This window comes from Centroberyx affinis, unplaced genomic scaffold (assembly GCF_046629955.1).
Source record: "Centroberyx affinis isolate AG114_WGS23_722 - 3 ecotype Tasmania unplaced genomic scaffold, CSIRO-AGI_Caff_v1 ptg008635l_1, whole genome shotgun sequence".
NCBI lineage: Eukaryota > Metazoa > Chordata > Actinopteri > Beryciformes > Berycidae > Centroberyx > Centroberyx affinis.
Genome location: NW_027284267.1, coordinates 7501 through 21202, shown reverse-complemented (window position 1 = coordinate 21202; position 13702 = coordinate 7501). Strand labels below are relative to the sequence as shown.

The 13702-nt window shown below is 46.8% G+C and overlaps 1 protein-coding gene across 1 annotated transcript in view; it reads right to left on the bottom strand.

Moving 5' to 3' along the window:
* Positions 1-1964: 1964 nt before the first annotated feature.
* Positions 1965-13702, bottom strand: part of lrp12 (low density lipoprotein receptor-related protein 12) — a 17896-nt gene continuing 6158 nt past the window's right edge. Inside the window, exons 5-11 of the mRNA XM_071514393.1 lie at positions 13138-13385; positions 12268-12417; positions 11248-11469; positions 10705-10971; positions 10016-10218; positions 8354-8486; positions 1965-6266 (exon numbers count right to left, since the gene is read on the bottom strand). Of these exons, the coding sequence (XP_071370494.1) occupies positions 5274-6266; positions 8354-8486; positions 10016-10218; positions 10705-10971; positions 11248-11469; positions 12268-12417; positions 13138-13385 (2216 nt within the window). The 3' untranslated portion in view covers positions 1965-5273. The remainder of the gene's footprint in view (positions 6267-8353; positions 8487-10015; positions 10219-10704; positions 10972-11247; positions 11470-12267; positions 12418-13137; positions 13386-13702) is intronic.

The window sequence follows — 13702 nt, the reverse complement described above, 5'->3', positions numbered from 1 at the left end:
GTCAGCAAACTCCTGCAGAGTCCCAGAGTCTCAATAGAAGCACTGAAAAGAGAAACTGATGGAGTAAGAGACTCTCTAAGAGAGTACAGGGACACAGGACTCAAAGCAGCACAGACAGATGTGAGAGAGATCAGAGGAGTTACAGATTGAGATGAAACTACCAGAGGAGACAACTTAAGACAACTCACCAGTTCCTTTATGAAGGAAGAGAAGAAACACAGTCCACCCCAGAGGAACGATTCAACCGGGAGTTCTTCTTGCCACTTGTGGATACAGCACTTAGCCTCAGTGATCGATTCACCCAGATGGAACGTGTCTTTGCTCTGTATGGGTTCTTGTAGTCAGTAGATAACATGAAAAAAACAGTGCAGGATGAGACACTGGGCCTTAGCTGCAGGAACATGGAGACAAAAACAGAAGATGTTGATGGTGAGGACTTGGAACTGGAGATAAGGGCTGCAGTGAAAGCCTTCCCAGAACACATTTCTACCCCAACAGAAATGCTGGAATATATATACATATATATATATATATATATATATATATATATAAGGAAAACCTCATTGATTTATATCCGAACCGGAGCGTTGCACGTCTGCTTCTCACCCTCCCTGTTACTGTTGCCTCTGGCGAAAGGAGTTTCTCAGCTCTAAAACTCATCAAGTCTTACCTGAGGTCTACAGTGTGTCAGGAGCAGCTGTCAGATCTTTCCATTATATCAACAGAGCAAAAAGTCAGAAGAAGGCTGGACATGGAGGACCTGATATCGGCATTCGCAGATGCTAAAGCCCGGAATGTGAAAATGAACATCTAAACACCAGCACACACACAGTAAGTATACAGTTGTACACTAACCTTTCCCTCATATAAACAAGATAGTTTTAAATTTCAAATGTTTCTAAATATTCATTGAGATATTTTCCATTGGATGTGATCCCTCTCCTCAAGTTATTTACCTGCCCCTTTCTCTTTCTCTTTGTCTCTGTCTCCCTCTTCCAATTTCTCTCTCCAGATTGTTCCAACATAGAATGATGTCAGCATCCAGACCTCCATGACCCTCCAGCCACCCCACTGACCTGCTGCCTGTGGTCTGTGACCTGGGTGAGCACTTAGCATCCCTTCACCCCGTCTTTAAATCCATCTCTGAAAACTCTGAAAATGTCACTGAACACTAATGAGTTAAATAGTTTTAGTAGATGAGATAAGACAATAGATAAGAGCAATGTGTGTGTAGGTTTGATTATTGTAAGTAGAGGGAAAATTCTTAATGTATAAGCATGCCTTTTGTCTTTCCCCTCTCTTCAGATCTGTACTGGGTTGTCAAAGTAAGCCTGACACAGATCACCAATCAAGCAACAAATAATAATAAAAATCAAAATAACAATAGCAGCCTGCTAACGTTATTGATTTGAGCTGCAGACTCTTCTCATCATCTGGGATCCAGAGGAACAGAGAACCGGCTTAGAGCATCAAAAAACACTTTAGACGGCTGCTTTTACTTTTATACTTTAAATCAATTTAAGACTTTTACACTTTGACTTGAGGAAAGGATTTGAAACATTTCATTACTGCTCCATTAGATCCTGATGCCTGCACTTCTTCTCTCTGCCACCAGAGGGAGCAGATATATTCTCTACTCCAGTGATTCTCAACCTTTTTCATATCAAGGACCCTAATCCAGTCCACATCAGAGCCAGAGACCCCATCTGATGAGATTTTGCCTAAATTTTTTATTGTCAGATGATTTTGTCCAGAACTCCCTGACTGTCTGTGTTGCAGGTAGAGAGAGAACAGAGAAACTGATCAGAACAGTCTTTCTTCTACATTCTGAACACCTGGAACCCCCTCAAGGACCCCTGGTGGCCCCCGGACCCCACGTTGAGAACCACTGCTCGACTGTGTTCTACCTCCATATTCTCTAAAATGTGAATATTTTGCTCAGAAACAGACACAGCAGGCAGCAGAACGACTCTGTACCTTTAATCTTTAGTGCAGTTAACAGTTAAAGTTTATAGACTTTGTTTTCAACAACTTTTCACTTAAAGAAAAAACTAGCACAAGACGACTTTAATCATGCAGGTCAGGTAACAGCTACTGAACAGGAAATTAATATTCAGAATAATAATAGTCATAATAATAATAATAATAAATATAGACAGTCACACTCACACAAGGTCATCTGAGATCTCAGTACCAAAACTGTAACAAAGCTAATAAATAGACAATTCAGTTTCAATGGCTTCATCTGTGGTTTATACAACAGCAGGAGAAGAGGAGCGAGTCAGTCTGGGAGGAGGAGGAGGAGGAGGAGGAGGAAGAGGAAGAAGAGGAAGGAGGAGGAAGAAGAAGACGAAGGAGGAATAAGAAGAAGAAGAGGAAGGAGGAGGAGGAAGAAGAAGAGGGAGGAGGAGGAGGAAGAAGAGGAAGAACAAGAGGAAGAGGAAGGAGGAGGAGGAGGAAGAAGAAGAGGAAGGAGGAGGAAGAAGAGGAAGGAGGAGGAGGAGGAGCAGCTGTCAGGGAGGAGGAGCAGAGATCCTGTCTGGAGCAGAGGAATCCTCAGTAGTGTTCATCATGAGACCAGAACTTTGACTTCGATACCAAAACTAAGTTCATTATCCAAAACTTTGATACTGATCTGAGACAGTCGACCGGTTTAGACTGGATCCAGTTCAACACCTGATCCGGTTCAACACCTGGAACCGGTTCAACACCTGGATCCGGTTCAACACCTGGATCCGGTTCAACACCTGGATCCAATTCAACACCTGATCCGTTTCAACACCTGGATCCGGTTCAACACCTGATCCAGTTCAACACCTGGATCCGGTTCAACACCTGATCCGGTTCAACACCTGGATCCGGTTCAACACCTGATCCGATTCAACACCTGCTGGACTGTTGGACTCCAGCTCAGTCTCATGTTGACTTGGTGAAGGTGAATCTTTTGGTATCGAAGTTATGTTGACATTTCGGTTACCATGGCGCTCAGACTGACTCCTTTAACGTCTGTAACTCTGAAACACAGACTCCTCTGGTGTCTGTAACTCTGAAACACAGACTCCTCTGGTGTCTGTAACTCTGAAACACAGACTCCTCTGGTGTCTGTAACTCTGAAATAGACTCCTCTGGTGTCTGTAACTCTGAAACAGACTCCTCTGGTGTCTGTAACTCTGAAACACAGACTCCTCTGGTGTCTGTAACTCTGAAACACAGACTCCTCTAGTGTCTGTAACTCTGAAACAGACTCTTCTGGTGTCTGTAACTCTGAAACACAGACTCCTCTAGTGTCTGTAACTCTGAAACACAGACTCCTCTAGTGTCTGTAACTCTGAAATAGACTCCTCTAATGTCTGTAACTCTGAAACACAGACTCCTCTAGTGTCTGTAACTCTGAAATAGACTCCTCTAGTGTCTGTAACTCTGAAATAGACTCCTCTGGTGTCTGTAACTCTGAAACACAGACTCCTCTAGTGTCTGTAACTCTGAAACACAGACTCCTCTAGTGTCTGTAACTCTGAAATAGACTCCTCTGGTGTCTGTAACTCTGAAACACAGACTCCTCTGGTGTCTGTAACTCTGAAACAGACTCTTCTGGTGTCTGTAACTCTGAAACACAGACTCCTCTAGTGTCTGTAACTCTGAAACACAGACTCCTCTAGTGTCTGTAACTCTGAAATAGACTCCTCTAGTGTCTGTAACTCTGAAACAGACTCTTCTGGTGTCTGTAACTCTGAAACACAGACTCCTCTAATGTCTGTAACTCTGAAATAGACTCCTCTGGTGTCTGTAACTCTGAAATAGACTCCTCTAGTGTCTGTAACTCTGAAACACAGACTCCTCTAGTGTCTGTAACTCTGAACAGTCAGCTGTCCCACAGACAGAAGCAGTAACTGTCAGTAGTGAAACAGAGTTCATCTGCTGTTGTTTACGTAGTTAATGTAATGTAGAACCCAGTCGTGACCTTTGACCTTTACAACACATACAAGTGTTTAAGCTGCTCTTTCTGTTTGTTTTCGTTCATACTTCCCTTTCTTCTAGAACAGACTGACCTAGAACGTCCTCTATATTTTTTTAATTTTTACAATAGATAGATCTAGAACCTTTTCCATCTTCTAGAACAGACAGATCTAGAACCTCCTCTATTATTTAGAATAGACAGATCTAGAACCTGCTCTTCCTTTTGGAAGATTCATTATTATCAATATTAACAAGCATCAGGGAGCAGTACAGGGTGGAAACACCGACACCATGCAGGAACCAAACCGCAGGAACCAAACAGGAACTCCAATAGTGTTTGGTGTTAAAAGCCTGTGACAGGAGACAGACTCATCAGTGAGAACCATTACAGAAGGGGACTCCAACATGTCCATCGTACCGAGGCAGAAAAGGTTCCCAGTTGGACAAGTGAGAACAGTCGGAACCACATTCTTATCAACGAGGAACCGATGTTCTTAGCTGTGGGGACACAGTTTACAGTCGTACCGACCAAGATGGACAGTGTTAACGGATGGCCACACCAAAGGGAGGACAGTAATTAATGTCGGACCAGCACAGTAGTGTCCTCTAGCTCACAGTTAGTAGCTGAGCAGAGGGGAGTGTATTTAAAGGACGGACCAGAGAAACAATGGGGGAGTGTATTTATGGTCGTACCAATGAGGAATAATATCATTAACTTTTCTAGCCACTCCTCCATCTGGTGGCTGGCACTGGAACCAGACCTGTAGTTCATAGATCCAGATGTTAATCAACTGGTCGTTCCATTCATCTTTCATTTTCAATTAATGACATCACTCCCTTCGCAGCCATTTTGTGTCCTTTCCAGTTTGTTTTCCTTCACTCAGAGAGGAAGGAGGAGGAACTTGAGGAGTCTTGGAGCCAGTTTATTTCCACCAACTTGGAGGCCATTTTGTGTCCTTCCCAGTTTGTTTGTTTTTTACACAAAATGGCATCAAGAGTGGAAACAAATCCTGGTGAGAAGAGCAGATTGTCCAGATGAGCTAACCGTTAGCCTTTAGTCCAGTCTAATATGTTAGCCTGCTGGCTAGCTATAGTCCAGTCTAATGTGTTAGCCTGCTGGGTAATGGGTTAGCCTGCTGGCTAGCTGTAGTCCAGTCTAATGTATTTGCTGTAGTCCAGTCTAATGTATTTGCTGTAGTCCAGTCTAATATATTTGCTGTAGTCCAGTCTAATGTGTTAGTCCAGTCTAATGTGTTAGTCCAGTCTAATGTGTGATCTGTAGTCCAGACTAACATGGTAGCCTTCTGGCTACCTGGTTAGCATAGTAGCAGTAGCTCATCGTCGCTGCTCTCCGTCTTGCCTGTAGCCTCCAGACAGGCGTCGGGGATCTGGGCGGTATGGACCATCCCACAGTGTTCACACGGACCGTCCCTGCCTCCGCGGCCACCGTTTCCACGGTGATGGCGGGGGACGTGACCCGAGGTGGAGGAGGGGCGGGGCTCCAGAAGCGGTCGGCAGCTCTCGCTGACCGATGAGGAGGAAGAGGAGGAGTCGGAGTCAGAGACCGGGATGAGGAGTTCCACGTCTTCTTCCTCCTCTCGGCTTCCTCTCCTCTCCACTCCCTCTCCTCTTCCTCGTCCTCCTCCTCTTCCTCCTCCTCCGGTCTCCAGCTGTCTGAGTGGGCTGTGGTTCTGGTTCGCATTCTGGTTCTGGTTGGTTCTGGTCAGGTTTCTGGCGAGGCGATGTAGGTTGTGGGCAAGGCGCTGCAGGGCGGAGGTGGGCGGAGCCTGGAGCTCTGAGGCTTCACCGTGGTGTTCGGTATCTGGACTGGAGGTTACTATGGCGACGGGACCGGGGCTGGGGCTGGGGGGGTACCGAGCCTCTCTTGGTCTATCCCGGCCTCGGTCCCGGCTGGGTGTGGCCGTCGTGGTGGTCGCAGTGGTCGTCACGGATACTACGGCCTCCACAGCGCTGGAAGGCGGGGTTTTCTGGGGGAGGGGGGCAACCGGCCCGCCCACCGCCCCGCCGCCCCTCTCTCTCTCCCTCCCGCGCTCGCCCTCAGTGTCTGTGTCATCAGAATCTGGGGTCAGAAGGTCCGAACCAGAACTCCCAGAGCTCCCAGTGCTCCCAGTACCGGCACCGTCCTCTGGGTCGGCAGAGACCAGCGCTAGGGAACCGGACCGCCGGGACCGCGAAAAAGTGAAGAGGCGACGCCACAGGTTGCTATGACGACCAGAAGAGGGAAGGCGCAGGGAGGTGAAGCCGAGCTGAGAACGAACAGCAAGACGGAGGTTTTCTAGGACTGAAGCCTGGAGAGAGAGAGAGAGATACAGAGAAACATTTGTAAAAATGTTGTCAAACTATATTTTTGCTTTCTTTAACTCAGTATTTCTGCACTAGTACGTGAAGGTTTTAATTCCAAAATGAGGTCTCTAGCCTCTAGAAATGTTTACATCTCTCCCAAGATTGCTGCTGGCATCAAAGAAACACATTATGGAAAAGTAATAAAGTAAAATAGTAAAGTAATTAGAAATCTGTAGCAGGGCGGTGATTGAACATTGGTCAGGAGGCAGAGAGCCAATAGCATCAAGTCGGTTAACAAGATTCACTGCATATAATTAAATCTCTCCATTTACATCTATGTTTCAGTAGATGCAGGTAGAAGAGATTGGACTGAAATACGCTGCACCTGAACAGGCTGTTTGTTCTTTTCTAAATTGCAGGACTCATCTCTGGCAGGTAGGACACTTTTCCAGCAGTCTGATGCCAGTACACAAATAAAAGCAATGCTGCAAATAATGGATGATGATGTTTGGACAAATTCACACAGGGGGAGGTAGGATATCTGAGAATGATTGGACAGAGGGAAATTAGGTATCTGGGTACTGATTGGACAGAGGGAGGTAGAGTATCTGGGTATGATTGGACAGGTGGAGGAAGGGTATCTGGTTACTGATTGGACAGAGGGAGGTAGGGTATCTGGGTATGATTGGACAGGTGGAGGAAGTGTATCTGGGTACTGATTGGACAGAGGGAGGTAGAGTATCTGGGTATGATTGGACAGGTGGAGGAAGGGTATCTGGGTATGATTGGACAGAGGGAGGAAGGGTATCTGGTTACCGATCGGAAAGGTGGAGGAAGGTATCTGGTTACTGATTGGACAGGTGGAGGTTGGGTATCTGGGTACTGATTGGACATAGGGAGGTAGGGTATCTGGGTATGATTGGACAGGTGGAGGAAGGGTATCTGGTTACTGATTGGACAGGTGGAGGAAGGGTATCTGGTTACTGATCGGACAGGTGGAGGAAGGGTATCTGGTTACCGATCGGACAGGTGGAGGAAGGGTATCTGGTTACCGATCGGACAGGTGGAGGAAGGGTATCTGGTTACTGATTGGACAGAGGGAGGTAGGGTATCTGGGTATGATTGGACAGGTGGAGGAAGGGTATCTGGTTACTGATCGGACAGGTGGAGGTTGAGTGTCTGGGTACTGATTGGGCAGAGGGAGGTAGGGTATCTGGGTATGATTGGACAGGTGGAGGAAGGGTATCTGGTTACTGATTGGACAGAGGGAGGTAAGGTATCTGGGTACTGATTGGAAAGACGGAAGGTAGGGTATCTGGGTATGATTAGACAGGAAGTTAGGGTATCTGGGTATGACTGGACAAGTGGATGTAGGGTATCTGGGTACTGATTGGACAGGGGGAGGTAGGGTATCTGGGTATGATTGGACAGAGGGAGGTAGGGTATCTTGGTATGATTGGACAGAGGGAGGTAGGGTATCTGGGTATGATTGGACAGAGGGAGGTAGGGTATCTGGGTACTGATTGGACAGAGGGAGGTAGGGTATCTTGGTATGATTGGACAGAGGGAGGTAGGGTATCTGGGGTACTGACTGGGTACGGAGTTGGTTATTGGTAGCAGTAGTAGTATTCTCTTCTTTTCTAAACTGGACTATTATTGGAATCTTATTGTAGTACTGGTGACTCCTTTGAACATTTGATGTAAATAGTGTTTTGGAATGAAAACTATCACAGATACTAGAAGAGGAGAGGAGAGGAGGAGAGGAGAAGAGAGGACAGTGGAAAGGAGAGGAGAGGAGGAGAGAGGAGGCGAGAGGAGAGGAGGATTTTTCTCTACTAGACTGACCTGCTTCCCTGAGGAGACAGGAGAGAGAGAGAGAGAGAGAGAGAGAGAGAGAGAGAGAGAGAGAGAGAGAGAGAGAGAGAGAGAGAGAGAGAGAGAGAGAGAGAGAGAGAGAGAGAGAGAGAGAGAGAGAGAGAGAGAGAGAGAGAGCATGCTGTTAAACTGGTATGTTACCAGCCAGAGGGAGGGAGGGAGGGAGGAGAGGAAAGAGGGATGAGTGTGTGTTACAGTGTGTGTTGTAGTGTGTTACCTGGTTCCCAGAGCATACTGGGAAGTCCTCCACTGGTGGGATGAGGCCCTGGGCAATCAGCTGACCATAAGAGGGTGGGGCTTCCCTCCTCAGGAGTTCCGCCTCCACCCGTGACAGCTGGGTCTCAAACGACCTGCAATAACCAATCACATGGCTAGGATTGAGAAACAGGAGCCAATCAGAGGCTGTCTATGTCAGACTGGGTTAATTCACTTCAACTAGATGACTAGCAGAAGCTTTCTTTCCTGGACGAGTCACCTGACAACATCCTGAAAACTCCATTTAAAATCTGATGAACTCTGTTTTAGACAAACATGATGTAGGATCATTAATTTTCTCTTTAATCTATCCTACAGTCTTAGTAGGTCTAAAGATCTGGTGGAGGGATCAATTTCTAATCTGTTCATTCCCATCTGGTTTGTTGTTGTCCCATATATTCAATTATATTACACTGAAATTATATAATAGTAAAAAAAAAAAGTCAGCATGCGCATTTAAAAAGTACCATTTTGGTATCAAATTCATATGTACCAGTATTGGTATGGGTACAGAACATTTTCAAACGACACCCTGGCTGCTGCGTCCCACAGCCTTCCCCAGTGCCAGTAACAATATACAGCACATTCAGCTAGGTTAATAAAACAATATGAGCCACTGGCTTACTGGCCTACAAATTAATTTTGACAAATTAGCCTGTATAATAACCTAAAAAAAACATGTTTAGGTCATAAGAGTGATAATTGTGACGTGGGTCCACAGCCAAACTCCTGCTTTAAGTCTCAGTAGGTGCTGCTGATGCAGGATACAGCTGCAGTACTGATGTAGGATACAGTTTCTACAGTCTTCACCTGTGTTCGAACATCAATGATGATTATTTAATCCTGTATATCTGATGTAGGATAGTTTCAGTATTGATGTAGGATCTAGTGGAAGCACTGATGTAGGATATAGGTTCACTACTGATGCAGGATGTAGAGTCAGTACTGATACAGGATGTAGAGTCAGTACTGATACAGGATGTAGGGTCAGTACTGATGCAGGATGTAATGTCAGTACTGATACAGGATGTAGAGTCAGTACTGATACATGATGTAGGGTCAGTACTGATGCAGGATGTAATGTCAGTACTGATACAGGATGTAGAGTCAGTACTGATACAGGATGTAATGTCAGTACTGATACAGGATGTAGAGTCAGTACTGATGCAGGATGTAGAGTCAGTACTGATGCAGGATGTAGAGTCAGTACTGATGCAGGATGTAATGTCAGTACTGATACAGGATGTAGAGTCAGTACTGATACAGGATGTAATGTCAGTACTGATACAGGATGTAGAGTCAGTACTGATACAGGATGTAATGTCAGTACTGATGCAGGATGTAATGTCAGTACTGATACAGGATGTAGAGTCAGTACTGATGCAGGATGTAATGTCAGTACTGATGCAGGATGTAGGGTCAGTACTGATACAGGATGTAGAGTCAGTACTGATACAGGATGTAGAGTCAGTACTGATGCAGGATGTAGGGTCAGTACTGATACAGGATGTAGTCAGTACTGATACAGGATGTAGAGTCAGTACTGATACAGGATGTAGAGTCAGTACTGATGCAGGATGTAGGGTCAGTACTGATACAGGATGTACTTTCTGCACGTCCTTACCTGCGTTCAAACATGCGGAGGGAGTAGAGTTTGCAGGTGCAGCCGAGGGCGATGACCAATAGGAGGCCACAGATGAGGCTACCGATGACGGCGGCGGTGATGACTCTGGTGGGAACGATGACCGGACAGCTTTCCTCATCGCTGCCGTCGCCACAGTCATCCTGAGCGTCACACACCCACGACTCAAACACACACCGGTTGTTCTGGAGGGAGGACAGGGGTCAAAGGTCACAGTCTGTGTACGATGAGAAACCGATGGGCCTCAGACAGTTTGGCCTCAGCAATGTTGCTTTAATCTCTTCTCATCTTGTTGACAGGAAACTTAAGAATAGATTTCTGACTGTGTCACACTTATTTGCCTGTTGCTGGGACGATTGCCCAACTGCACTGCCAAGAAATTGCCTACTTTTTCATTATATACTGTATATATAAATATCAAAAATAAAACCTTCTAAACAAAAGAGAGGCACATGTTACAACACAAGTACATGATTGGCTGTAGATAGGTGATGTCACTCAAAAGTTCAGCTGCAGCCCACAAAGAAGGAAACAAGGCGACCATGGTCCAACAGGCAGCAGATAAAGGGATTTCCAGACTGGTTTCTGTACTGGTTTCTAAGGCTGCTGGTGGTAAAACATAAAAGCTAATAATAAACACAAACATAACAGCTGATGCTAGGAGGCCTGACCTTGCAGTGGAAGTTCCCCGGCTGGCAGAAGAAGCAGTTCTTCTCATCGGAGCCGTTGGGGCAGCGGTTCTGGTAGTTGCAGCGGTCGGACCGGGGGTAACAGGCTCCGTTCCTGGAACAGGGGAACTCGTCTTCCTGGCAGGACGAACAGTTCAGCTCGTCCCGGCCGTTCGGACAGTGCCAGTATCCATCGCAACGCTGCTGCTCCGTGTAGCAACCCCAGTTCCCTCCGCAGGGAATCTCCCAGGGCAAACAGAACCCGTCCACCTGGTAGAACACATAGGACACGGTTAGACCAGGACTAGTCCACCTGGTAGAACACAGGACACAGTTAGACCAGGACTAGTCCACCTGGTAGAACACATAGGACACGGTTACACCAGGACTAGTCCACCTGGTAGAAAACAGGACAGTTAGACCAGGACTAGTCCACCTGGTAGAACACATAGGACACGGTTAGACCAGGACTAGTCCCCCTGGTAGAACACAGGACACAGTTAGACCAGGACTAGTCCCCCTGGTTGGTCTGTCCTGGTGACACACCTGGTATGTGACGTTGAATCCTCTGGCAGCGTTGATCTTGTCGGCGTAGAAGTGAACTCGGAGTTGTCCGGACGATGAAACCACGGCGACCGGCGCTCTGGAGTCGAAGGCGGTGAGAACCCTGAGGAGACGGCGAGGGTTCTCCTCCAAACCGTCGTACACCTTCACATAGTCGCCGTAACCCGTCCCGTCCAGCTTGAAGTCCGTGAACCTCAAGATGACCTGAGGAGGAGGAGGAGGAGGAGGAGGAGGAGGAGGAGGAGGAAGATGTTAGCTGAGGATCTGCTCCAAGCTCCCATTCAGTGGCTAAACTTCACTGCTGTTGCTGCTTCTGAATTTGATATTTTAATATTCTTGTATTTCCTGCAGAGAAATTCTTGGAGGACACCGAAGCCGTTCCATCGGCCACAGTGAAACTAACAGGAACTGAGAAGGGAGTGAAGGAGCTGAAGGCCTTAATGACACAACTGGCTAAACAGAAGAAGCAGACATCTAATTGGCTGTGTAGGCGGGACTTCCCACTGCACTGTGCTGATTGGTTAAAAACTTGCGTCGTCATCCCTGACTTGTCTGACCTGCAGCTTTATTTCTCCAACACACCAACACTTTCCTCCTGGTCTGGTGTGTAGACCGGACCAGACCAGGAGGAAAGTGTTGGTGTGTTAACGTTCAGGTCTTTGGGTCCTGAGAGATTCAGGAAGTCTCCAGTCCTTCAACACTGAGACATTCAGCCTGGAGTCCAGTTCAGCTCTGGATGTTTTCAAACAGCTGATCGCATGTTTCATTAAAAAGCTCTTTGGAAGTCGTGCAGATGAGACTGATGACACTTTCTATATATTCAGTTTATCATCTGACATCTTCTGGTCCTGATGACAAACCCTGAAATTCTACAACCTCCAACCCTGAGTTACCTGAACTGTCCTTTAAATCTCCAACAAACCAGCTGCTGTTACTGAAGACTGGTGAGTCAGGGGTCAGAGGTCAGGAATCAGAGGTCAGGGGTCAGAGGTCAGAGGTTACCTTCCTGTGGTCTCCAGTGTCGATCAGCCAGGTGCAGTTGCTGCCTGGGGGGTAGAAGTCGGGGTAGTTGGGAGAGCTGAAGGAGCCGTAGAAGTTCCTCAGCCATTCTCCACAGGTTGGAACATCACAGTCGATCTCATCTCCGAGGTCCTGCAACACACACACACACACACACACACACACACACCACACACACACCACACACACACCACACACACACCACACACACACCACACACACCACACACACCACACACACACCACACACACACACACCACACACACACCACACACACCACACACACACACACACACACCACACACACACACACACACACACACCACACACACCACACACACCACACACACCACACACACCACACACACCACACACACACCACACACACCACACACACCACACACACCACACACACCACACACACACACACACACACACACACCACACACACACAGTATGAGATATACTGTATATACTACATGAGATATATGTACATCACTATGAGGTATGAAAACCTCATAACTGATAAAACTCTACGACAGGCTACACAACAATCTGATATCTACACACAACAGGCTCAGCCAATATTCAATAATATTATTATTAATTATTATTAATTAATTATTATTATGAATAGCCAAGACATTTGATGTAATTTAGAATTTAGAAGATATTGAATAACCCCCCCCCCCCCCGCATAAAAGAAACAACCGAGAATAATAAATGTGTGTGTGTGTGTGTGTGTGTGTGTGTGTGTGTGGTGTGTGTGGTGTGTGTGTGTGTGTGTGTGTGTGTGTGTGTGTGTGTGTGTGTGTGTGTGTGTGTGTGTGTGTGTGTGTGTGTGTGTGAGACCTGGCAGTCGATGCTGCCGTCACAGCGCAGGCTGTGGGGCAGGCAGGTGTAGATGCGGGTGTAGCGGGACAGGCAGGGGAACTGGTTCAGGCTGCAGGGCTGGAAGGAGAAGGGCGAGTCCACACACAGGTCCTCGTCTGAGTTGTCTCCGCACTCGTCCATCGAGTTGCAGCGCCACCAGTCCGGGATGCACTTCCCATTAGAGCAGTGGAACTGGTCCACATCACAGCTGGACGCCTCCAGCTTACCTGCACACACACACACACACACACACACACACACACACACACCGTTTCATGAAGTCTCATAAAGAGCTGAACTGGCTGATTAGAAGAGGATCAACATGATGCTGATCCTGTTGATCCTGCAGTAGAAACCAGTAGAAGAGTTTTACTGAGGGACGATAGATCTAAACTCAATACAACATGTCAGTCTGTCTGTCAGGAACATGAATATCAGCTCCATGTTATTCTGCTGTCAGGAACATGAATGGTGATATGAGCTCCATGTTATCCTGCTGTCAGGAACATGAATGGTGATATGAGCTCCATGTTATCCTGCTGTC